We start from the raw sequence: 27620 nt of genomic DNA, 5'->3' as shown, positions 1-27620 counted from the left end.
GCATACATGAAGCAGCTTAGGTGATAAGGCTATCAAAGATCCAATCTGACTTGACTTCATTCTGGGCCGAGAATTTCACTCAATTAAACCTTATGTTAGGAGGAACAAGATGTGTGATTTACAGCCTAATAAGTATGTAGCAGAATGCAGATCTCCTGTAGCAACTCTCACAATTGTGTCCTTCATTCTCATTTAGTTCAGCCACAACAGGGCCTCATAAAGACCACACCTAAAATACCCCTTTAATTCCATTAAGAAAGTATCGAACAAATAAAATGCAGAGCCAAAGGATTTAAAAACCATGATCTCTCAACAGTTAAATATTTTGTCTCTATTGTTCATGAACATACATTACAAACATATTTCAGCAGACAAATCTCTCAGCTAATCCATATTATTTAATCGTCCAACTTCTTTTAAGAAGAAAAGCCTACATGAGACTCCTCAGAGCTATGTAAGAGCACTTTGAATAATTTTAATAATCTTTTCTCATATTTTAATCTCATCAATTACATCATATAGTCACTGACTAGGGGTTAGAAAACAGTAACACTGAAAGTTTGTCTCAGCAAATTTTTTTCTCCAGTTTCTGATCTTTGTTTTCTTTTCTGAATTCTGAAGAGATAAAAAATCATCAATTTAAAACCAGAAAACCAAACGCTTCTTAAACCTTTGGTTTTTATGATCCATTCCCAATCCTTTACATACCATGGAGGAAATAAAACAACTAAAGCAATCCTTTTTACAGGGATATTTACTTTGAGGTACAATGATCTTGACCGCAGTTTTATCATTGTCTTCTATCAAATGGAAGGTGTCCAACTACTTCAAGAAGTCAATATGTAAATTCATTGCACGGATTAAATTAATAGCACTGCTGTTTTTATCTATTCACCAGAGAGAAGCTTTTGTTTACAGACAGCCAACTATGCATTTCACTACAATGAAATTACAGATACCACATGTAGGTCCTCTCTCTGGTGCTTGCTTGCACAAAATCCTTACCTTGGAACACCAAGGTTAGTACTGATGATATATCAGCCTTCTTAAGACAAACTTCAATCACTGGCAGAAGAGTGGCTGTATAAACAGGCGACTCAAGGGAGCAGGAATAAGAGAGAGAGAGTAATGAGTGTCTACGAACTGCTATGAAAAGGCTGAGTGTGAAAGTCAATCTCCAATTAGAGATTGGACGTGCACCTAAAAGCCTATGCTTCTTTGGAAACTCTATCATAACATCTCTTGCTCAACTATGATTTTTTCAACTATGATTTTTTTTTGTTTTTCAAATGTATATAATTGCCCTATTTTTATAACGAAGACTTTAATTCACCCCTGGTCTCAAAATGATTGTTTACTGCAACATAAGCTCCGAAAAAATCCTCCAAGTTTACTACCATATCTCTGGCAGCTGTACAGACAGAAAATGCAGCAACTCTTTTCTATAAATTTGGTTTACGGATAATTTGGCAAGGTAAATAGTGTTAAAAATGCCCTTGTAAATTGTAAATAATTTGAAACAAACCTATTTAGCAGAGATAAAAAATTTTAGCCAGATGTGAGTATAAATTCATGACTACCAAGAGATATATGTAGTTACAGCTATTTAACAAGACTCTTTGCTGACTTCAGCAGGGGAAAAAAAAAAAAAAAAAAAAAGGGAAATAAATGAAACTCATTCTCGTCAGATTTACACAAACCGAGATCATCATTTACCACCAATATTGTGTGTGAGTTCAGACTGTAATGATCAATGAGCAATGCTCTGTTATCATGCACTTGAAGGACCAGGCATTAATTTTTATACCTATTTCAAAAAGCAAAGAAAAGCATTCTAATTTCATGAACAAGTTTCTATTTCAATAGACACCAAATAAAGACTTACAATTATTCTTCCCATACAGGAATAACTCTTTTAATCAACAATGAAACTTAACATTTATCAATTCCGTTACAGTCTACCCCAGAATAGATTGCCAAAACCACAGAAAACACATAATTTTAAAATCAACTTTTAAAGCCAGGTTCCTAGGATAACAAATGGCAAATTTCTGATAGTCTATAGTTTCAAGAGTCTTCGGATGGGGCACACACATCCATTTCAAGATGCTTACCCTTTCTCAAGCCATGGCTTCATAAAAGTATTATTATTAGCTCTCAGGTGATGGAACAGAAGCCCAAACCAGGAAGGGAAGCTCCCAGCCTCTAGCCTCCCAGGGCAGGCTGTGAAATGGAGACTCTTGGCAATCTTGCCAAACAGCTTTCTATATTAAGAAAATCTCTTCACTGAATGTTGTAGAAATCCAAGGGACACTAAACATTCCTCTGTCTTACCCATCACTACATACATATATTGTGACAAATATAGTATTCAAACCTTTCTGAAAAGCTACTTTCTAAAGTGACGAACTTCAGCCATCTCTGCCTTCCTCCAGAAAGACTCCAGCTACATCTCTGTTTATTATGAATCACTGCTATTAGTATCTTTATTACTCGATCCTTCTAAGTAAGGTAGTTTTGCCACTGACATTAGCATTTTGCCTTATTTCCTTCATCCCAGCACAGTAAGAGGGAAGAAAGCTGAAACTGATCTTATCAAACAAATCACTGATCTGTGTATTTGAAATACCCTGGTTATTTAGGGCTGAGATCTCATTCAGTGGAGAGGATTGGTAACCTTGAAAACCACGTTTAATAAGAGTGCTAATGATAGGTCATCCTCAACAATCACCACTGATGTATGGAGTGGAACACATTCTATATATGCACACAGATACACATCTAAATGCATATACACATGTACATGAAAAGAAAAGCATAGATGGTTCTATATATAAATCCTTTTTACAGTAATTTCTCTGACTTCAAACTCCCTGCCCTTGGTTTCAGACAGCTATCACTACTGCATTTTCTGAAGAAGTCATTTTTAGGAACAACAAGAGCTATATCTCTTTTTCCTGCATCAACCAAAGTTTCTGTGAAAGTGGTTTATGAAACTTTAACCATAAAATATTTTGTTTTTTCTTCTCTCTACCTAAGGCCCCATTTCAGGCAAGCATTCTAACAAAAAGGAGTAAAAAAGTTACTTTGCTTTAAACAAATTTTAAAATGTATTTTGGTAGCATTTTTTCTGTAGGTTTTTTTTTTTGTTTGCTTTTTATGTTGACCTCACTTATGAGTCCAAATTTTAGAATGAAGTTAGACCTTTTTTTATCTCCTTTTGTTACATAACTTCTGAGTTTCTAAAGGCAGGCATTGATACATTTCTATTTACAAACAGTGCATATTCCTCCCTTCAATAATTACTTTGAAACTGAAAAAAAAACCCACATTATTTTTAGAGTGAAAACCTTCTCCAGAAAATGTCTTTTAAAATAGGGAATGTTTTCCATTAAAACAGGCTAAAAGAAAAGAATTCCATAGGTGCAGCGATATGCAGAAACAGCTTCACCTAGACAGTACAAGTCAAAGGCCACTGTAATGAACAAGAGCCTTTAAATGTCCTTAGTATTATGTTTGGAACCAAGCCTGTGGGCTGAAAACTCAGAAAATAACCAGTATGACCCTAACGAAGAGTTGTAGACCTGTTGTCAGGAATGGCTACTCTACACTTTGGATCAGGTCTATTTCTCTTCAAAATGCAGAGAAATTCTGTGGCCTCTGAGACAGTATTCAGAGCTGATGCTTAAGAAGACCAATACAGTTTCACAATGGATGACTGCTGCACGTTTCCTGTCACCACGCATGGTTCCAGCTATTTGTTTTGAGTTTCCATCAGCTCGCATCTTACAATCAAGCTGCCTCCCCAGCTGCAACACAAGTCATCATTTGCTTTTTTACTATCGCCATGGGTGTTTCACAGAATAAATAAATCAGCCTCCAAGACCTCCTGTGAACTTCCTCATCACAGCAGAGATTATTGATTGAGCTCAAAACATTTCCTTCCTGCACTGCATGGGTCAGCAAAGACTGCACGTGCTGAAGTGCAGCAGAGTCGTCAAACACAGGCATCCTGCCGCAGCAAATACCTTGCTAGCAAGGTGGGCCAGCTCATGTCTTTGGATCCCCTTCACATGCCACCATGAAATGAAACCTAAGTAGCAAAGACAAAAAGAAAGGTGCAACTAAGCTGTCACCTCAGTGCATTTGAAACAGGAGCAGGTCTCCTCTGATCATTTGGGAACGCTGCAGGCAAAGCAAGGTAACGCACTGCCAAATATTCAACATGTGATCTCTTACCGTGTGTCGGAACGAAGTAATGTGAAAGAGGACAGATGTGTTTGAATTGTTTGGGATTATCATCCCAGCCCTTGACTGAGAGTTCAACATTGCTGTCAAGATGATATAGTGAATCCCGCAGCACTTCAAAGATATACCATTATATTTGGATGATTCTAAGACACAAGTTCAAAATGTCTGGCTCTATTTTACATGTCAGTGTTTAATCAGGGAAAACTCTTAGAGAATCAGACCCACCATTCAGTGTGCACATACTTTATGGCAGGCAAAATCCAGTTAAAACCAGAAAATACGTCTTGCTCTCTGCTTGCACAATAAGCCTCATTTAGTACACAGCACTAGAAAATGCTTTCTCTTAAACTTTGCTTGTAAGACTTACAGTGCTGATACTGAAATAAAGGTCTCTGAAAATGAAGTTTATTGTCCAATTCATATTATGGATTTCACATACAGATATTAAATATTTTAGAACAGGGAAGCGATATGTGGCTCATTTTGTCTAAAGAATTTTCACGTCTCCTGTATCATTTCATTTTAGTGTCACTGAAATTATTCCTATAGCATTTTAATACAGGTTTCTTCACTTCACTGCAACATACTTATTCCATTTCCCACCTTCCAAAATACAGGTCTCTAAAGGCCCTGGTTAATTGGAAATATGATTTTTCAGAAATCAGACCAAAGCTCTCTGGTTATCCATATATTAAACAAGAAAAGGTGATTTAAAGAGCTCTACACACATTTCTGTCTGAAAATATATGGGAATGATAAAAAAATGAAATAAGAACTGTTCATATGATTGGTCGTAACTGTGCTTACTGAAATGGAAGTCAAACAGATGAATCTTTGCCACAGCTAGAAGAAGCTACTTCAGCAGGAATCTTTCCCCGGTCAGATCATGTGCTAGTGTATGCCTTAATATTAATGATCTTAAAGAACCTCTTCAGAGATCCAACTGCAGTCAAGTTTATTCTTAAAAAAGCAAACACAAAGTCTAAGCCCGCAACTCATCCAGTGCCTTTACTGTCACCCATAAAGGATAAGAATAGTATCATTTTCATATCAATGACATTTGCAGTCCAATTTTTGATCCATATTACTTATACTGTTTAAAGTACCATACTCATTACCTGAAATGTCAGAGCCAAACAGCCCTTTCTGACAAAGATAAATCGGGAAGCACAATGAATTGGTATTTCTAAGGGCAAAGAGATTTGAAAACTTTGCCGTGAAATCTATTTTGCAATTCAGTCATACTAAGACAGCTCTTATCCACCAAACCTTCAGATGGGTGGTCTGAAGGAAGCTGATCGAGCCATCATACACAAGACAAGGTAAAAGAACTTGCACAGAAAAAAAAAAGGCTGGAAAGCTTGTTTTTAGTAAATTTATTTACCATAAAAGTTCACTAAACATCTGTCACTGGTGGGTCCAAAGGTGCTATATTATAATATTTCCAATTATACTACTGGGTAAAACTGTAAAAGAACCAAATAATTCACTATGTGGCAAAACAAGCTACACACTTGGCAAACTGCTGGGAAAAGGAGGAATCACAGGCTGAAATCTATTAAGAAAAAGGAAGGTCTGAAGTAAAATTTACCCTCTGTGTTACTTGCTGACAAATTCTTCCATTACCAGGCTGAACCTGCTCTGCTAATATCTTCTTTTAAAACAATTATACACATGAAAGTATCAAATTTGTTCACGTTAATAAAGTGTTCTTCTATCAAAACCTCTATTAGTTCTTAAAGGTGACTATCCTCCCCAGCTCCATCACCACTACAAACCACAAGCCTGTGTATACAGAATCTCCACACCTTTTACAGACCAAAATCTCTCTACTGAGCTGACAACTCCGATGCACAAAGTTATCTTCTTTGGCTCAAGTTGCACAAAAATGCCTCTGTGACTCTCTCACTGGCAGCTCGAACCTTGAATTTAGTTATCTTTCTAATTACATGAGCTAGTGATGTCCTAACAAGAACCATTTTGGAATTCACTGATCAGTTCTGTACATTGATGCAAGATAAACTCTTTTCCTACAGCCATCCTCACTCACAAAGACGGTGCAGGGCTATGGTAGGAAAGGCACTGTGGAAACAGCTAGACTGTTCACACATCGCCTGGCATGCCTCTCATAATGGGTGCCACTTAAGTTTGCCTGAGGACTAAAATATTCACGAGGATGATGAATATAAAGTATGTTTACATACTTCTCATCTGTATATACTCTGCTAATTCTTTATACTTGGCTCTGACAGTGACTCAGCTGTAGAATCCTTTTCTGAACAGAACTGTAAAACCAGTAGTTTCTGGTTCTGTATTTCTCTTGTCACTAACTCACTACATAGTCTGCTAGCTGATAATAATTTTTGTTAACTGCCAGCCTAGGAGATTCAACCTGGTCAGTGAAAGAAGCCAAGCTGTTTCATTCTGCTTTAAAAGGGCTCTAGGCCAAAATGTGTGTGACATGTAAGAGATAACAATCTCGTGGTTTCCAAAGTGTGTCACACTACTCACTCTTTGTATGCTCAAGGATTTGCCAAAGCCAGAGCAAGGCAAAAAATCTGAAAAATGGATCAGAGCTGGGTGTGCCTATCAATATTCCGTGGCAGAAAATACATGGGCAAAGGAAGTCCAAGCGTGATTTGTAGTTAAATCATATTGAGTAAATGTTTGCCCAGCATTCGGAGAATAAGACACTGAATCTGGCAAAGAGATCTCACATTCAGTGCTCTGAACTGTCAGGAGGATATATAAACTTTGGACAGCTTTCAAGTTGTGTTAAGAAGCAAAGCCAGAAAAAGTCCAGTTTCCTCATTTAACAGCAATTTACTAGGGAAAAGACGGACACTGAGGCAGAGCCTGTGCACCTGGCAGAAGTTGAGTACCTAGCACATCCAAACTGTCAATCACATGATGAATCCGTTATTTCTGGATCTACAAACTGAAACAGAACACAGCTACTATCTTCCATAGCCATCTCACAGTCATAATTTAAAAGACTTGCTGGCTTGCCTGACAAATAGAACAAAAGCTGTCAGTTTGGAGAAAAAGAAACATTATTTCACAGCCTTTCTTGCTCATTTCTCAACTGATTAAAAATCAAAATTCAACCAAGCACTGAAAATGTATTGTTAGCAAGTCATCATCTGCAATTTAGCTTGATCATGGGAAGGGAAAAACAGTCAGTGTAAAAAGGTTAATCCAAAAAGGCTACTCAAATTCTAGTTTCCCAAAACTAATCTCTGCATCTCTGCAAGGCTATTCTAAGCAGACAGAAACGTAAGACTGGAGATACTGCAATATCTCTTGGTGCTGTTCCGGGAGGGAAGAAAGCCAATGCTGCCACACATGTCACCTTTACCCTCCCAGCCAAAGGGCTAGCCCACAGACTGCCCCTACCCTGACACTAACAAAACCAACCCAGGTTGCTCTAACTCATTCAGCTCTTTCATGCAATCGGGGTAATTCTGTATCTACAGTCTCTCATGCCGAGGGACATCTCTGACACAGGTAAGATGCTAGCAGGTAACAGCGATGGTTTGTAAGGATACAAAGTGTTTTACCTTCTGAATAATAAGCTAAAATGCCTTTGTTCAACGGGAACAAAATTTAAAATTACTCAGGTTTTCAAGTTGCCTTGTTACATCAGAAATTTCAACGTATAGATCCTCTGACAAAATTTTAAAACAAGATTTTTGTTTGAATTAGAAACTCTACCCCCCTTCTGTGACTCGTGTTGAATTAGTGACCCCAGAAACTACAAAATTTACTTCCAGTTTGTAAATAAGCACGAACCAATTTTGGATGGAAAAGTGTAACACCATTCACACAGAAAAGAGTAAAAGCAAAAAAAAAAACCCCAAGAGCCACCCCCTCAGTGTCCTGTTTGCCACTTCCTTTTACTCCTGCCTTGAGTCCTCCTCCTTTCTGCTTCCCTTCCTAACTGCCTCACTCTCTACCACCAACTCTTGCCCATGTTGGTGAATTTTGCCACTCATGTCACACCAGATATTGTTCAAAAACTTCAACGAGGCTTCATACAAAATCTCATTTCATATTGTCCTTCTATTTTGCACAACTTCTACTATATTCCATTTTTTTTTTTTTTCTGTCACTGGTTTTATGATTGTCTAAGGACTTTTTCCTTCCTGTAAAGCACTGTGAAAATGTGTAGACCACATTAATATCAGAGAATAAATATCAACAATAGATGCTGACAAGGAAAATTGAATTATCTGAGCTGAATTTCCTTCCAGTCTGGCTCTGTTTTTTCTACCTCTAATTCCATTACTTCTGTGTTTTGATACCTGCCCTTTTATTTGGATTCTCTGTGCTCTGTCTTATAGCCCTACCTGATACTGTATGGTCACAGCTATTCTCCTATCAGAGCAGAAACCCTTAATCCCTAAGAGAGAACAGAAGTGTTTAGTGTAATTGCTCTCACGTTAAACATCCAGTAACCAGTGACGATGATGCAACAGTCTTAGTTTTAGTAGTGACAGGATTTCAAGTAAATTAAATAAAAGGGTACGTCTGAACTCAGTTAAGGAATGGCTTTAATGCACTGACAGTAGTTTATTCCAACCCTGATTTCCTCCTTGAACTGAAATTTGTCTGTGACTGAATTCCAGGCAGACAACTTGACACAACAGGAGAAGCAAGGAGAATATTGAAATAATCTGTCTGATATGTCAAGGTGTAGGAGTGAGATAGAAAAATTGTGAGAAAAGGAAGATCTGGCAGTGACCAAAATGAAGTTTTTGACGGGGTAGGAGCGGATAGGTATCTGACATCTGTAAAGGGAGTTACAGAATGTTACTGCCTGATAGAGAAAAGTGTAAATTAAATTGAGTTTTTAATCAGCAAACACAGAAACAGCTTAAGTTACACAAACATCAGTTACTTTTCTGCAGCCCCAGAATTTACAAATGGCTTATACATTTCTTAATGGCTCTAACAGGATCATAGATGCTTATTCAGTCATGGCTACGAACAAACCTGGTCTATACCCAAGAGCTGTACCGATCCAACCGAAAATCATGGGTGTCAGTGCTCTCAAATGAGCCTGACAGCACCTTTACAGCACTGTGGTTTTTGATCAGGCAAAGTGAGTATTGCTGTCGGGGTTCACACAAACAGGTTGTGCAGAGATATTTTCTACACCAACTTATTTACATTTTTCTTTTCATAAACTTGCAGGGAGAATATTTGGAATAGATTTTGCCTGCTTAACTATTGTAGTCATGGGAACTATACAGGTTCTTTAAGGAGAAAAGAAGAAAAAAGTCAGAAATATAGGCAGTCTGAATATTTCAGAGACGGACACCCCAATCTCTTTGCTAGGAGAGCATACTGTGGCATGTTTTATTACACATTGTTTGTGATTACCAGAACCTAAATTACATTTTTGAATACTGTGTCCTAGCAAAGGGAAATGAAAGATGAGAAGACAAATGTGAAATATATGGTGAGTTCCTCCCTACCAGGAATCTCTGCAGTTAGAAAAAGGACATTACAAAAAAATTTGAGAAATATTTTTTGTGAAGTATTTACATGTCAGACATTTGAAAAGATAGAACAATAATTCTTGCTCAAACATTACATCTCACATACCCCTGTCACATAAAAACAGGTCTTCATCCTGCCTCAGATGCCTTTATACACTGCTACTGGATATGTATCTTTTTTTTTTTTTTTTTTTTTTTTTTTTTTTTTTTCTTATTTCCCACTTATATTAGGGATAATAGTAGTAGATAGAAGAAGTTGTAAGGATCAAAGCAAACATGGAATAAAAGCTGCTTATTCTTGAAGGCAATTATTTAATTTTTCAGATGTGTTATGTATAGTTTGACATATGGTAGCTGTTCTTTATGATCCTAATGGCATTTTCCTCCACATCCAAGTTAAGTTCTTTGTTAAATCATTAGCAAGAGCATTGCAAGACACTGTCTCCTCCTCTCACTCCGTATCCAAGCAAACTGTCTCTGAGTATGTGTTACTATGTAAATTCTAGTAATATCACATTAAGAAACATGAATTTGACCAAATTAGATAAGCACCTTCACTCAATATTCTGGAGCTCAGATCCCCAGAGATAATCAATCTTTGCTCTTCCCACTGGGGGTCTCTCAGCATCTTAAAGTTCACGTGCTGGTGATCCAGATTCCAAACACAATTGGGAAATTTGTTCTCTTTCTGAAGAATCAAGGCATAGATATATCAGAACAACAAACCAGAATGTGCTGTTCCAGATGTACATCAGATGGTGATCAATGGCTAACTGAATACATGTAAATAAATTTTTGGCCTTTCAGAGCAATGTTGCACTAGAAAATCTAAACAGTAGAACAATGGGAATGCAAATTGGTAGCTGGAGAAAAATCCTGCAGTGTACAAATAAGTGAGGCTTGAAGCTCGCTGTGTTTAGTGACAGTATTTCAACATTTAAGAACTTCCCAAAGTGAAAAAAAAGTTCTGAACAATAGTTTAACCACTTGTTCTTAGGAAAAAAAAAAAAAATCAATCTCATTGCCATTATATGAGATGATGGAAACATCAAAGAGTTTGTTTAAACTGACATGCTTATTTCACTGACAGTACAGTAATGGTTCACAGTACAAACTGACAGCTATTTTCTACATTGCTCTCACACAAAGGACTTGTAAAACTCTCTAAAGGTTGTCCTCAAAAACCTCCTCAGGAGCGGAGTGTCAAAGCACATCAGCAAAGCACACAACAGCGTGAGAGAGAGAACACAAGCTTAACTAATGGATACAATTTGGAGAATCTTTAACAGAACAGGATAAATCTGCGGTGCCAGCTGACAGAACGTTAAGCACAAAAAGTCTGCGAGGTGTGACTGTGTAATTGAAGTGTAAGTAACCGAACTCACAACACAGGCTCAGTACTGATTCACAGGATAGACTGGGAGCGACAACATTAACAGTGGCCACTGAAATTCTAGGTATATTTGGGTACATGGTTCACTTCATTTTTCCTCTGAATGACATGTATTCTTTGTTCTCCTCTTCTGAGGAAAATTAGTGACCTATGTGTCAGCGAGAACGCCCCTGAACCTCAGTGGAAGTAGGGCCAGTTAATACGAGTGGAAACACTGACCTCTATCAAGGAACACAATATTTCAATTCATTGGTACAAAGAAACCAAAGCAATACTAGTGGGATAGCAGGATCAGGGTGGAGAAATACATCGATCTCTCAAGAACTTTAATACACCAGTGTCCAGCTAAACAGTACAAATAAGGTTATGCATTAACTGTAAGACACTGAGATAGATGTCCACTATTCTCTGTCTCTTTTCTACTGCACCATAGCAAAAGCATAGACCTGATCAAAAGCATCTTCTCTGATCAGGTTGAGCCAAGAATTGATTATGCTCAGAAGTGTCAACTCCTCTTTTCTATGGGTTTTTACCATCATTCTCATTGAAATATCACTTTAGAACCTTGTACTCAGACCAGGAGCCAATTGTGCTACACAAAACCAGAACTGAAGGATAACCATCATACAAAAGAGCTCAAGCATTTTTGCGAACTGTAAGATCTGATCCTCTTCATCATTTACAGGCACATTCCACACAGAAGGTAGTCATATTAAATTAAAAATCTATTTTTAAGTGGTTCTATCAGTTGACTATGTTCATATCTTCACAGACCTCTACCAAAACTTTATAGAACGGAAGAGGTTTCCTTATGATAATTGTCTTAGCATATATAATGCATGAATATGTAAAGAATTAGAGGGAGTTTTAGTCAAACCCATTTTAACAGATCTTCCATTACCAGTATCATGACACAACAGGACACTCCCCTATGATAGTTCCAAGGAGAACGGCAACAAAAAAAACCTTCATACTGGACATCTTGTAGTGGGCAATATCTGTCGCATTCCTCCTCCCACCTCTGAACGCTATGGGAAGTGGTTGTCATCATCCCTGGAGGTATTTAAAAGACATGTAGACATGGCACTCAGGGGCACAGTTTAGTGGCAGACAGTGCCGGGTTAGCGTTTGAACTTGATGATTTTAAGAGTCTTTTCCAACCTAAACGATTTTGTGGTTCCACGATTACTTCAGGGAAAGAATCAGCAGTTAAGCCACAACAAGGACCATCATGCTGACGATCACAACTTGCTGATTTGAAAGAACTCTGCCGTCCTTAAGATTCAACCACCAAATTTCAGTGAAATCAGTGAAGGAGAACCTTAGGTAACATAGCAAGCTACCAGTTGACTTGCTGACTCTACCTGTTTCAGGGAACACAAAAAGACTCTACCATCTCCTTCATATTCAAGCTCAAAGATGTCATCAAATCACTAATTCCAAGGAAAAAAACACACAACAAATTGCCCAATTTACTACTTCAAGAATGTATTTATAGTCTTCTCCATATCTGCAGATGAGATATCTTTTTAAATGTATGTGTTCACTGAAGAGCCACAAGGACTCTTCAACATTTCCTCAACACAACACACACACACACACACACACCCACACACACACACCCCCCAAACCACTACTCCAAGATACAAAAATTTTAGAACCACATCCCAACATCATACAGCATGAAAGCCTGTATTCACTCTTAAGAAAATAACAAACATTCAGGATTTCAGCTGAAAGACATCATCAGACTCATCTATTTGATACACACCCAGCCAAGTTTCTCCTGATAATGCACACAGGTATAGGCACCACTGTGGTCATAAACCAAGCCAGATGTCTTCATAAGCTGCTTCTAAGATTTTAATTACTTGTATCCTCAAGCCTGTAAGTGATGTCTTTACTACCTGCCATGGAAAACTGGACTTCCCCTTGCTTCCATCATAAATACAGAAGCTATCATAGCCTCTTCAAATTGCTTTTGAAATACTCCTGTGCAACATCATTTTTCTAGGCATCACAGGCAGCATTAAAAATATCACAGGCAATATAAAAAACGATAGTTTGCAAACCACAGCAGAAAACCTGCAGATCAATTGCCTTGCTTCCAGGCAAAAATCATTCATTTAAAACACAAAGAAACACCCACTCCAACATCAGCATATTTCTGTTGATTTTATGGAACACGAGAATTCCTCTCCCTCTACCCTCACCTAAACCATCCATTCCCGCAAGCTTGGAAGAAGTCTCTCTCCCCCTTGTAGTTGTCAGCTCCCTTCTAACATTGCAGGGGGGTATCAACTACCTCTCTTCTCAGTGGTTGAAGTGGCACACATCTAATTAAACTCAGAAAACTGTTTGCAACTCATTTTACCTTTGACATTTTCTATTTCTATCACACACTTGAAGATCAACTTTTGTAGTTAAAAGCCTGTATAAATTTTTACAACTGCACCCTGGTCTAATGAACAACTCTGTTTCAGCTGTGTCCCATTGTCATCATGCCTGTAACAACATGATAATTTTATGCAAACACACCCTATACAGTCTTTCTCACAGATGTCAGTGTGATGTACAGTGAGCAAGCAGCCTACACTTGCATTAAGAGTAGTTTTTGCAGAGTGAAGAGGAACTTCCCTGCTCAAGAGTTTCAAAGCAGCTTTTCCTTTATTCCTGTTGGCAAAAATGATTTTATGAACATGGTTAACACAAATCCCATTGAAAGCTCCCACAATTAATTTCTGAAGACACTGAATGCACTCTGTCTACAGCCAATACCACTTTCTCACGGAGTGTATAATTATTTCACATGGGCACAATGACAACTGTAACTAACACTCACATCATATGGCTTTATCCTTTTCACATAATTTAATAAATTATTATCCCCTGAAGACCTTCATATCTTTAATGCTTCCATATCAAGAAAATGATTTTGTCTTTGATGTAATTTTTCAGAATAATCAAGTGAAATCAGGTCTCAGATTCTTTCATAACCACTTTCCTGGTCTTCTGCTCCACAACATGAACTGTTTTCCACTGAAATTCTCCTGCTTATATTGACATCTATTTGTAGAACTGTATGAGAAAGATTTCAGTACTCTGTGGCTTTGCCTAGGAACCCTGCAACACCAGCTTCCAGAGCAGCCTGAAAAACATCATGTCTCTCCTTCACTTCCCTCTGCCTCTACAGTTACTTCTTGGGCTGCAGAGAGTTTGCCTGTCCAAGTTTACATGGCAAGGTGCTAAGTCAACCAGCATGCTGGGCATGGGGCGGCATCTCACATCAAAGTTAAGAGGGAAGCTGTTGCTAGCAAGAGGAGTTTGGTCCTGAAGTTGGTACTGAGGCAGTCCTTAGAATGGAGTATCTTGCACCTGACTGGTACTGAGAGATTTGATGTCATATTATTGAAATATCCATTATTAAATAGACCTCTCTTTCTCAAGATGTGGGAATTACAGTTGTGTGGCCAAGTACTAGACAAAGCAGAAAAGTCATCAGCTGCTCAGCTCTTCCAGCATGGGGAGGACAGCATAGACTGTACTTGCCAAGATGTAAAAATCTGGACTAGTCAAGAAGCAGGCCACTGGCTGCAACTGCTGGCAGCAGCTCAGGCCTGAAAGGGTCGTTAACATTTACCGATAATACTCTATCACTCCATAAAGACTTGAGAAGTCTGAGCTTAAACCCCTCTGAGCTATCCTACCTGTGTCTGCCCTTGCTAGACGGAACAAACAGAAATCACCCATCAGGCCCTTCTGCTAGTTCTGGCACTAAGAGACATAATTGCATCCCACATCTGTTATGCTTCTCAAACAAGAAGTCAGTAAGCGTAAATAGAGCCACTAGATCTAAAAGAAACTACATCCTAGACCTAAAAGAAACTACGACCTAGGTTTTACCCACTGTTTTCATAGAGGTACTCCTCATGGCTATTCTTTGCGAAAGAACAAGATGAGCAGAGCAAAATACCTCCCCCACCAGAGCCAGCAGCACTCCACAAATAAGCATTTTTTCAGTATATTTTTTCCTTTAAATTAATCTGCTTTTTCTAGATGCAACCCTATATCCATCAAAATACTGATCGTTTCTAAATAGTGTAAGTTTCTACAGTAGAAACTTAACACTATTTAAATTTACTATGTAGACTTATTAATGTATAATTATTATTACACAAGTAGAAACTTACACAACTGATTTTTTTAATGATGTATTGCCTTCCCTTAGCTATGCTACATATATATTTATATCTCTCTTTTAATTAATTTATCACTTCACCATTGATTCTTCAGTTTGTTAATGTTTTCTGATAAATTATGCCTCATGACAAGTAGATTACAACATAAGACAAACTAACCAAAAATGCTCATTACCTTCCATATCTATCATGTAATGATAGATTACATGATATATCCATATCATCAAACTGTAAAAGGCCTTTTATGGCTTCTCCATGCTGCTTAGTCATTTTAGGGGATTTGTGTTAACTTTCACTTGAACTTACGTGTTTTCTGATTTGATTTTCTTTCCTAAGACAATTCTTAATTTTTACCTGTCAACTCTTAGTATGAAAGACTAATTCACAGGATGTTAATGATTTTATTTAGCTTAACTTCTATGGCTTTTTGCTGCTCATAATTGATCATTACAGCAATTCAGTCGCAGAGAGGTTCAACAAAATCTGATTTTTCTCTCAAACAAATAGAAGATAGTAGGTAGGAAGAAAAAAAAATCTGTTGCTATACATGGAAATGGACAAATTGTGCAAAATGAGTATTAATAGTACTCAACACAAGTGTGTTTCTTTCCCAAAGCTGATTTTAAACTAAGCTGTAGTGCTTTTGCATTTAAGATATGAAGTAAAGTACTTGAACATTTAGATCAATCTTTGGACTTGTGTGGCTTCAAAGTATACTAAAACATTGGAGGTGCCACACTGAGATGAGCATGTGTTGCTAATTGCCGTTAGCTGTCAGTTATAGTGTCAATGATCCATGGAATCCCCCTTGCCCCTAGATTAAAGGAACTTGTTGCTTTACCACTGCCTCAAACTGTAAGGTAAGGCACAGTACAGCAAAGTCAGAAAAGAGCAGTGATAAAGATGACAGATGGAATTAGACTTCATCTCTGATCAAGTCATAGATAAAAAAATTGTGTTAGTTACCCTAACGCCTTGCAAACACAAACAGGAACAATCAGCCTGCACAGAGATATAATAAATAGAAGCTGCTGAAATTTAAGAGCCATCTCTAAAAATGCAGAGGCAAAAACCAAGCATAATTTCTGAACATAATATTTTTTAATTCCATACTTTTGTATTATTTAGGAGACCTACTGAATTTGTGTCTTTTGTTCGTATTATATGCATCACTGCAACGTCTCTTTTAAGAAAGAAACGAAACATGAGCAGTTACCTCAGTTCGGAAAGCTTCCATTATGAATACTTGAGAGTGCTTTGGGATGTGACAAGTTTTTATATTGCTCTCAGTGACTTTTACTGTACAAAGATTAAAATTACAGGGTTTGCGCTGCCTCTAAAAGTAGTGCCACAGTTGTCAATTATGATTAAGATCTTTCTCCCATTTTCTTGCTAGTTACATTTTGCTATGTGGCAAAACAAACCTAGTGCTATCATTCTTACCAGCAGGAGAATTTATTAGCAAACCACTAGGCTCCTTCTGCCTCAGGATGTCTGTTGCCTGACTGTTATTTCTGCAATTTTAGACTATGTCTGTGGGTAGCGAACTGTGAAGAAATGCAAAAGGCAAATACTATTCAAAAGCATAAGAGAAACTGCTGATACTTACCAAACTATTCCCTGAGCCCCAGAGCCAATAGGTTTCAAGTTCTGGTAGCGTTTGAGAACTGTGAAGGTTGAATCACCTACTTCCACACTGTAGAACTGGTTGTCAACTTTGCTTTTGCTCATGTTGTAATGTTTGGCAATGTACGACACATCCACTTGTTTCCCAAATCCCTGTTGTACAGAAGAAGGGAAGGGGGGAGGGAGTGAAAAGAAAAAACAAAGAAACCAAGGCTGGTAAAACATCAGAATGCTGATAAAACACAGTAAGCCTGATTTTCCAACACAAATTCTTGTCATTTTAGTCTCACTGCCATAGATCTACATGAATCCTCAAATGCTCTCTCAAAGACTGTATCAAACCCTCTTTCACCCAGGAAGTAACCATAAAAAGTCACTGATTAAAGAAAGCTAGTGAATTTGTGACACACTCTCTACTATTGGTCTCTGCTTGCCATTACTGCTACTTTACGACGACTGGGTTATGTGTTCATGCTGATTTTGCCTCATTTGTATTGCAATAAATATTTTAAAATGAGAAGATTTACATCAGTGTAGAAGTGGGACAAGATACATAGGAATTAGGCTCTTCATCACTGGTCGGATCGAGTAAATAAGCCTATTCACAGGAGAACTTTCCCTGAGCATATGATAAAGGCCTTGAGAACCTTTCAACAGGAGTTGTAAAAAGAGACAGGGCAGTTTATGAGACAGACTGTGACCTGACATGGCTCAGTGTCATGAAGAATATTCAGCAGCTCAGGAGATCTTCACAAGTTCTGGGTTCTTGTGACCTGACAGATGCATTAGTCCCAAGCAAAGGCTAATTTTCATAACACAGAGACAAGTTACTGTAAACTTCTTGTGCTTACATCAAAGCTAGCACTGCAGAGCTGTAACTTCACCCAAATTTGTAGAATTACTGTGCAGAAAGTTGCATTATAACCATCTTATGACTACTAGTGAGATCAGTTCCCTAAGACTATGGAGAAAAGTATATATTAATATTTGAGATAAAAATCAGAATATAGTGGTTGTAATTTATAATTCTATGCTACATGATGTTGAGCACAGGATGTAAAAGTTCAACATATTACAACAGATCTGTCTTCAAGCAGTTGACAATTCACTTATGGAAGTCAAGCCTTTCCCAAAAGCCTTGTATAAGGAGAAGCAAAAATCAAACATGCCCTTCTCTGTGCAATTGTCTTCAGTGCTCGCAAATGCAGCTTCTAAATTTTCTTATTTGCTCTATTGTAAACTGCTTTCCCTCAAAAATCTGAATAATCAACCATGTCATGTGACTATGGACTACTAAGTTGAATTTTGGTGGAGCAGGGAAAAAATGCAAAGTCAGTTTGGAGAATGTTATTTTTTCAGTTTAAAAGGACATCATTTTAATCTTGCATGAATCTAGTCATTAAAAACAGATAAGTGACCTTTCTGAGAACTTGGATTCTCAGGTTTGCCTTAGGATGATTAATACTCTTTTTCTGTCTGTTATCTAACTGGAAGGCCTATTGTTACTGGACAGCACTGGTTAATTCTAACCACCTCATTTAGGGACTTCGAAACATTTTAATAAACGTAGCTGTTCATTCAAGCAGAAAATCTCATTTCAGAAGAACAATTAGAAACATTACATTTACTTGTTAATCAGACATAGGGCAGAGCTCTTTTTTTTTTTTTTTTTTTTTTTTTTTCCCCCAAACACAGAAAGTGAGAGATTTATGGACACTGACACAGTGCTAAATTCAAGCTTACAGAGAGTGAAATGACTCCCAAAGAGGTTTGAATTTTTCTCATCTGGAGAAAGACTGCATCTGATTTGCGCTGTGTAGCCTTAGTCTTAAAACTCCTTCCATTACGTGAAGAGAGATGCATAAATTTGGCTAGATCAGATATTCATACCAGACCTGGAATGGAGAGGCTTTATTTTAATAATATGCTCCCGACAGACAGGAAATAACCACAGCTCTCTCTGGCTAGACAAACACATTTGTAGCGTGCTTTTTTCTGATGTCGTTATCAGAGCAATGCAGACAATATTCAGCATTAACACCCGTTACTCTGAAACCAGTGTTACATAAAGTGTCAGCATAAAAACTGCAATCCTTAGGGAGCCTGACTCGTAGCTAGCTCCTCTGGAAGTACAGATACAGCAACTTCTTTTAACAAACCAGATAACTGTGTGAAGGCTTGGGTGAGCCAGGCCTGCCATCAATTGTTTGCATCCTCACTCCTGAGCTACCCGACAGTTCATCACGTGATCTGGAGCTACATGGGAAAAGATACTTTGATACTCTACATCTAGAATCCTGTGCACATCAAAATTACTTGAACTGCTGGCCTCAGGAATCCCATGCTGCCTACAGTGGGATTTCTGAACTACTGCAGTTCCAACAGGTAGTTATTTTAAATCCAGGAACGTCTTAAAAATTAATTAAAACAGCACAGAAGAACCACTCTGCAGTACCTCAATTGTATGGATAATTAAAGTATGCAGTTGCTTCAGCCATTTCAACAGAAATTAAAGTGACGTTGATTAACAGAAGACCACACACGAGTGTCCTGATGAGCAGCTCTCCTCTATATCACACAAACCATTTCTATGACAATCCACTCCTAACTGTGTGTGAGTAAAAACTGTTTTACTTCTCATGGACTTTTTTTCCTTTATGGATTAATATTTTTCTCAAAGTCTACTTAAAAATCAGTGAGCTATAAGAAGCTTTGATAGAAAATATCAACACCAAGAATTACTTATAAAATTCAAGACAGCCTGATTATTTTGAAGTTTACTTTAAGCAGAATGCCTTCCCTAAGTGACAAACACTTCAGCTTTGTGGACACACCAAACAGTTTCCAGGTCATCTAGTAATTTGCCTCCTCCCTTTAAACCCACAGTGCTGAAAAAAATACAAAACCCCCTACTATCTTTATTATGATGGTTTTTACTAAAGCCTAAATAAGCCAAATTAAAATATAGTAAGCATAGTAAGCCTAATGCTTAAGCCTGAAGTACTGCTTACTTTTATAAGAACCAGGAGATGAACGATATAACTGTCCTTGTCATAACTGTAATTTAAATCAAATCCTTAAATCAATTAATTAATAGCATTATTGGGCTAATCACATTTGATCAGATCCCCAAGCCAAGATGATACATAATCAAATAATGAACCATCTCCAAGTTGATCCAACAGCAACCTCCTAAATGAGGATAAGGAAATGGCAGATTCATTTCACTCTAAAATTAAGCTAAGACAGCTTTTACCATCAACAAGAAAATTCATGCTCTTAATAGAGCATGTCAATGTTAGTTTTAGTATCAAATCCCGATTAAAACGTTCTTCTCAAAGTCTTCAAATCCACACTGCTGATCTTAAAAAAAACCCAACCTACAAACCACATTTTGGTCGTGTTCTGTTACATTCTCAGTGCTCACTCAAATTCCTTCCAGAAGCCTTGGTGTTGGTATAGCAGTTAATATTCCCTTTCCCCACCCCCCATCTACACTGTTCAGGTTTTACTGCTTACAAGTTTTACACTGGCAGCTTAAGTTAAAACTTTGATTATATGACAGCAGAAAGGAACATGGGGCTAGGAATTTCCAATATACACCCTTCTGTATACACACCTAAACCAAAAACTTCTTTCGAATTTGATTGATAATGACATCTTAAGAAACTAGGAATTAGCACTTCATTAGGAATTAGCTGGGAAAGGGAGGGTATACATACACATGAAAATCAGGTTTACTTATTAAGATATCAGAGTAAAGATGCATAAACCCTGTATAGAAAAATGAATTCCACAGAGTTAATAAATTTTCAGGTGAACTTTGAATGAACCTGGGCAATCTACAATACTGGGGCCTCAAAGTAATAGTAAACATTGCAGGTGTGAAACAAAAGCAAATTTCTCCACCATTTTCACTTTGAACAAAATAGTTTCTCAGACCTCTGTGTAACAGGAAGATTTTCCTCAGAGGCAAAGGGTGCATTGGAGTGCCATTTGTTCTTTGTTTCCATAAACATTTGGACAATGGAATTACATTGCTTCAACACTGACTGGAATTTGACTTTCATTTCACATACACAGGAATGCACACAACATTAATTTCTCTTTCCGGTGTCTAATAGAAAACTTCTAACATAGACCTAATGCCATTCTCTTTCCTCCATAATGAGAAATTTAAGAGTAAGAAAAGTAAAAGTTTTTCAGACCTGAAAACACAGCTATCCTGTTGGGTTATTTAAACACATATCTGTAATGATATTTCCTTAATATCCCAAGAATTAGGGAGGAAGAAAGAAAATGAACTGTCAAGACTTTGAGATGAAGGAAAAAGATACTTAGCATTACTAAATGCTTACCGAACATATATATTTTGCTTTTGAAGAACAATTATTTAAAAATCTGGTGAAACTCAAATAACTTACTGCCTCGCACACAGCTACAAGATGTATTCTTTCCCCCCTTTTTTTTTTTTCTTTTTTGTTTCACAGCATAGAGAGCAAAAGATAGAGTTGAAAAGCATAACAGGAACAAAATTATGTTATTTTCTGTATTATGAGGTGAATTGTTTTCTGATATCCCATTTTATTTAAAGATCAGTGGTTACTTACTGCCCAGAAGGAATTTCCTGCACGAATTTCATGGTATTGTGATTCTATTTGTACATTCCTACCTCATAAAAGAACTGTACCTATTATATTTCACTGACAGAACTTTGTTCCTGAACACCATTCCTCCTATTACTGATGAGCCTAAAATATCAGTTTCTTACAGCTCAGTATCTCATACATCTTATTTGTTCTAAATACAAACCATGCTGATGGAAGTTTAATTTAAATTGCTCTCCTTCGCACCTGTTAGTAGACATCAACTGAGGGGAAAGTTTACCTCAGTATTAGTAGCCTTTCCTCTGCACACAGAAATACCATGGGGAACACATCAACTTTTAAGAGTGCTATGACTCAAGGCTACTGCAAACAACTAAACGTCTCCACAACTGTGAATGCAGGCAAGGAAAAGAATTAGATGGAAGCCTGAAAGGCTGACTCCTAATTTGCAGTTGGCTCAGCGCCCAGAGACAAGCAGGGTGCAGAAGAGGGCTGTTCTGAGCTAGCGATCACAGTGGGTCCCCAGAGCCCCCCAATTCTCCATCCCACCTCGGACAAAAAGACCGGTATGGAGGACAACACATTCCAGAGGTGGATGCCTTCGACTCCCTCAGGATCCGAAAAGTTAGTATCTTGAAGCTACCTTAATTTGACCTTAAAAGTCAGTTGCCGAGACTATACATTGAAATTCTGAAGCATGGTAAAATCCTGAGAGTCTTCTTGCCAGCTCTGACAAAGTACATACAGGCAAGCCCTGCTCACCTGTGTGCGTCTGCTAAGTCAACAACAAGTTATTAATTTAATGGCTATTCTCCCACTTGTACAGCTGTAATTTTCTCAGAAGATTCAAGTGCCAGAATTCTGGGATGAACAGATATTTACTGAACCCTCTGCTTTGGATTTAATGGTCATAGGTTTTGCTCTGTAAATTTGGATGGTCACAGAATCTGCCACTTGAGAAACACAAAGTATCTTTGCGTAGAAAGACCTACTTAATTCATTGGGTATTCTGTATAGGCCGTATTTCTGGCAGAAATGTTATCTATTTTTCTCACCATAAAGCCAGGCTTCTCACTTACTCTGGCTCTCCCTGAACTCTAAAGTCCACAATTAGTGATCAAATCTCCTACAAAAAATAGATTTTTCATCTTGGGTGTGTGTGTTTGGGTGTAGTATTATAGATTCTTCTTATCAGACACATCACACCACAGTTCCCTATTCTTCTACCTCATTCCCATCCTGTAAGGATTGTAATAACCCAGTGTTCTGAGGGGGATTTTTAACAGGTTAATTATTTGCCTTTTTAAAATCTCTCTCAAGCAGTCTTGTCCTAGTCCCCGGACACAATTTAGCCTTTATGAAGTCAGCTTTCAAGTAGCCAACTGATCCCTGCAAATAACTCGATAAATTAATCACTGATCTTTTACTATATTTGCTTTGTGTCCTGGGGTGTGGGATAGCAAGGGCAAGTATCTAGGACAGTGGGCCCCTCCAATATTTTGGAACTTCACCTCTGAACAAGTGCAGAATTCTGAAAAAAACTAGTAAAATATATGGAAAAATATGCTGTCACTCTGGTAATTCCAGAGAGACACAGATCACTGCAATGTGTTGGGGCTACCTGAGCCTTGTTCAACACTATTCAGTACCCATAAGGGGAAGGGAGGGTATTTGGATCTAATAACAAAAGGACAGGCGCTGCAGCCACTCCAACCCCAGTGACAGACACTGAAGACACTCCAACCCCCACAACAGGCGCTGCAGTCTCTCCAACCCCTGCAACAGGAACTAGAGTCACTCCAACCCTGAGGACAGGTGCTTTAGCTGAACCAGAGGATCAACCTGTGACAGTGTCAGTTGCTCCTATACGTAAAAAGAAATACACACAAAAAAATCACCTCGCATTGTAAAGGATGGTGATGAACCAGGACCATCATGACAACAGGAGGAGGAGGTAGAACCAGTAATCACCTGATCCCTATCCCTGAGTGAGCCTTGAGACATGCAAAAGGATTTCTGGGATAGCGGAGCCAGTAGTGTGGAATTAGAGGGTAGGGAGGCCAGGCAGCTGGGATCCCTGTTTAGGGAAGGGGGTGTCAACAAGGCAACTAGAAGAAAGACACAAGCCCTCAGCCTCTGGAGGTGACTTCTGCCAGGCATGAAGGAAAAGTACACCTTCAAGGGAGATGTTATATGTCATCCAGCTGAGTGGACCACCAAGGAGAGAGGTATTCAATACTTGGGGGAACTAGCCATGCAAGAGAGGCTTTATTATGATCCAGACAATGCATGGCTACCCACAGATCCAGATAAAGTCCAATGCACCCAGCCCATGTGGCAGAATTTTGTACAGAGCACACCATCACCATATGCCAATTCATTAGCAGTAATGGATTGAAGAGATGAAGAAGGACCAATAGTGGATGAATTGGCTTGCCCACTCCAGCAATATGAAATTGCTCTTCCTCCCTTGTCATGGCTGTGGAGAGGTTGCCAGACATATTAGCTGAGAAATTATCCCGAGAATTTCAGCAATTCAAAGAGGACGTGTCCTACTCTCCACCTGAACGGACTAGGATCTCAGCTACTAGGAGCAAGCATTTCCCTACTTGAGAGAACCAGTACACACCACGAGGCAAACTGTGGTATTGCCTGAGTGACCATGGAGAAGACATGAGAAAATGAGATGGAAAAGCTACCTACCACCTAGAAGACTAGGTACATGAGTTGGAAGGAAGACCAAATACAAATCAGAGTTCTTTCAGGAGAAATGTCGCTCCAGTTTCCAGTAATCAGTTGCCCAAGCAGAGCAGAAGGGTTGACTTTGCTCCCAATCCTATGAGAAGTACTTCTGATTCATACTCATAAGAAGTGAGAAACTAAAATGAGACCGAGACCCACACATACCACACTAACCCATTTGTTGATAATGAATACTATGACTAACATTAGAGGGGCCCTGCCTCCAGCCAGGCAGAGGACAGGGACAAACGAGTTCACTGGGCTGTGTGGATTCGATGGCCTGGCACATCTAACCCCCAGCAGTATAAGGCTCTAGCAGACACCAGTGCACAGTGTACCCTAATGCCATCAAATTTTAAAGGGGCAGAACCCATTTGTATTTCAGCAGTGATGGAGCCTCTAAGCAGTGATGGAGCCTCTCAGCAGACTGTGTTGGAGGCTGAGGTGAGCCTAACTGGGAATGAGTGGCAAAAGCACCCCACTGTGACTGGCCCAGAAGCTCCATGCATTCTTGGCATAGATTATCTCAGGAGAATGTATCTTAAGGACCTAAAAGGATATCAGTGGGCTTTCAATATAGCTGCCTTGGAGACAGAGGAAATCAAAGAGCTATCTGTGTTGCCAGGTCTCTCAGAGGACCCTTCTGTTGTTGGATTGCTGAGGGTTGAAGAATAACAGGTGCCAATCACTACCATAACAGTGCACCAGTGGCAGTGTTGCATCAGCCAAAACTCCATAATTCCTCTCCATAACCTGATTCGTAGACTATAGAGCCAAGGAATGATCATAGAGCCAAGAAGTGATCAGAAAGACTCACTCACACTTTAAGAGCCCCATATGACCAGTATGAAAATCTAATGAAGAATGGAGATTGACAGTGGACTATTGTGGTCTGCATGCTGTCACGCCACTGTGACATGCTAGAACTTCAATATGAACTAGAGTCAACGGCAGCCAAGTGGTACGCCACAACTGATATCACTAATGTGTTTTTCTCAATCCCTCTGGCAGCAGAGTGCAGGCCGCAGTTTGCTTTTACCTGGAGGGGTGTCCAATACCCCTGGAATTGACTGCCCCAGGGATGGAAACACATCCCACCATTTGCCATGGACTAATCCAGACTGCAATGGAACAGGGTGAAGCTCCAGACACTTGCAATACATTGATGACATCATTGTATGGGGTAATACAGCAGAATAATTTTTTGAGAAAGGAAAGAAAATAGTCCAAATTCTTCTGAGAACCAGTTACACCATAAAGTGGGGTAAGGTCAAGGGACCTGCACAGGAGATTCAGGTTTTAGGAATAAAATGGCAAGATGGATGTAATCAGATTCCAATGGATGTGATTAATAAAATAACAGCTCTGTCCCCGCTGACTAGAAAAAAAGGAATGCAAACTTTCTGGGGCGTTGTGGGTTTCTGGAGAATGCATATTCCAAATTACAGTCAGATTGTGAGCCCTGTCTATTAAGTGACCTGGAAAATGAATGATTTTATAAGGGTCCTGGAGCAACAACAAGCCCTTGAACAAATTAAACAGGACATAGTTCATGCAGTAGCCCTTGGGTCAATTCGGGCAGGACAAGATGTTAAAAATATGCTTTACACTGCAACTGGAGAGAATGGCCCTACTTGGAGTCTCTGGAAGGGAGCACCAGGGGAGACCCAAGGCCGACCCCTGGAGTTTTGGAGTCGGGGATACAGAGGATCAGAAGACCACTACACTCCAACTGGAAAGGAGATACTGGCAGCATATGAAGGGGTCCGAGGTGCTTCAGAGGTGATGGGGACTGAAGCACAGCTCCTCCTGGCTCCCTGACTGCCAGTGCGGGGCTGGATGTTCAAAGGGAGTGTCCCCTCTACACACCGTGCAGCTGATGCCACGTGGAGTAAGTGGGTTGCACTGCTCACACAGCAGTCTCCAGTTGGGACCCCCAGCCACCCAGTAATATTGGAAGTGAACATAAATTTGCCACAAGGCAAAGTCTTCAGAATGGCACCAGAGGAAGAGGTGACGTGTACTGAAAAGGCCCCAGCACATAGTAAACTACCAGATAATGAGAAGCGATATGCCCCGTTTACTGATGAGTCCTGTAGCACTGTAGGGAAACGTCAAAGGTGGAAGGCTGCTGTGTGGAGCCTCACACAATGGGTTGCAGAAGCTGCTGAAGGAGAAGGTGAATCCCGTGAGCCTTAGATATTGCTGAGGGAGAAAGGTGGCCAGTGGTCTATCTCTACGATGACTCGTGGATGGTGGCAAATGCCCTGTGGGGGTTGTTACATCTATGGAAACGAGTAACTGGCAGCACAGGTAAACCCATCTAGGCTGCTGAATTATGGCAAGCTATTGCTGCTCAGGTAGAGAACCTGGTTGGGAAAGTATGTCAGATAGATGCTCATGTACCCAAGAGCCAGGTCACTGAAGAGCATCAGAACAACCAACAGGTGGATCAAGCTGCTATGATTAAGGTGGCTTAAGTAGATCTGGACTGGCAACATAAGGGTGAAAAATTTATGGCTCTCTGGGCCTATGACTCTTCAGACCATTAGCGAAAATATTGATGGGCTTGTGATTGAGGGGTGGACTTAACCATGAACACTATCGCAGAGGTTATGCATGAATGTGAGACATGTGCTGTGATCAAGCAAGCCAAACATTTTAAAATTCTTTGGCGTGGAAGATGATGGTTAAAATATAATTACAGTGAGTCCTGACAGCTTGATTATATCATGCTCTCACAAACACAGCACAGAAATCCTATGTACCGACCTGTACGGTGGAAGAAGCAACTGGATAGTTGGAAACATATGTGATGTCCCATGCCACTACCCTGAACACTATTCTGGAACTTGAAAAGCAAGTCTTGTGGCAGCAGGGTAACCAGAAATAATTGCGTCAGATAATGGGACTCGTTTCTGAAAAAATCTCATAGACACTTGGGCCAAAACCATGGAATTGAGTGGGTATACCACATCCCCCGTCATGCACCAGCCTCTGGGAAAATTGAGCGATACTTTGGGTTGCTAAACACTGAGAACAATGGGTGGTGGAACTTTCAAACAGTGGGATGCGCATTTAGCAAGAGCCACCTGGTTAGTCAATACCAGAGGATCTGCCAACCACACTGGCCCTGCCCAGTCAAACCTTCTACATACCGTAGATGGGGATAAAGTCGCTGTAGTGCACATTAAAAATATGCTTGGGGAGACAGTATGGGTTGTTTCTGTCTCAGGTAAAAGTAAACCCATGTGTGGGATTACTTTTGCCCATGGACCTGAATGCACTTGGTGGATAA

General features: G+C 39.2%; 1 protein-coding gene across 12 annotated transcripts in view; it reads right to left on the bottom strand.

Moving 5' to 3' along the window:
* MAPK10 (mitogen-activated protein kinase 10) overlaps positions 1-27620 on the bottom strand; it is a 181066-nt gene that overhangs the window by 65051 nt on the left and 88395 nt on the right. For 8 of the 12 annotated variants that reach the window (XM_026848083.1, XM_026848084.1, XM_026848087.1 and 5 more), the window contains one exon: positions 16957-17126. In XM_026848083.1, the coding sequence (XP_026703884.1) occupies positions 16957-17126 (170 nt within the window). Of the gene's footprint in view, positions 1-1005; positions 1085-16956; positions 17127-18716; positions 18869-27620 lie in introns of those variants that run through there. The other 4 variants (XM_026848079.1, XM_026848080.1, XM_026848085.1 and 1 more) reach the window with 2 other exon arrangements.

The sequence above is a fragment of the Athene cunicularia genome, assembly GCF_003259725.1.
Source record: "Athene cunicularia isolate RWA chromosome 4 unlocalized genomic scaffold, athCun1 chr4_part2, whole genome shotgun sequence".
Classification (NCBI taxonomy): domain Eukaryota; kingdom Metazoa; phylum Chordata; class Aves; order Strigiformes; family Strigidae; genus Athene; species Athene cunicularia.
Note: the sequence above shows the minus strand (reverse complement) of the source record. Positions and strands in the feature narration are given on the sequence as shown.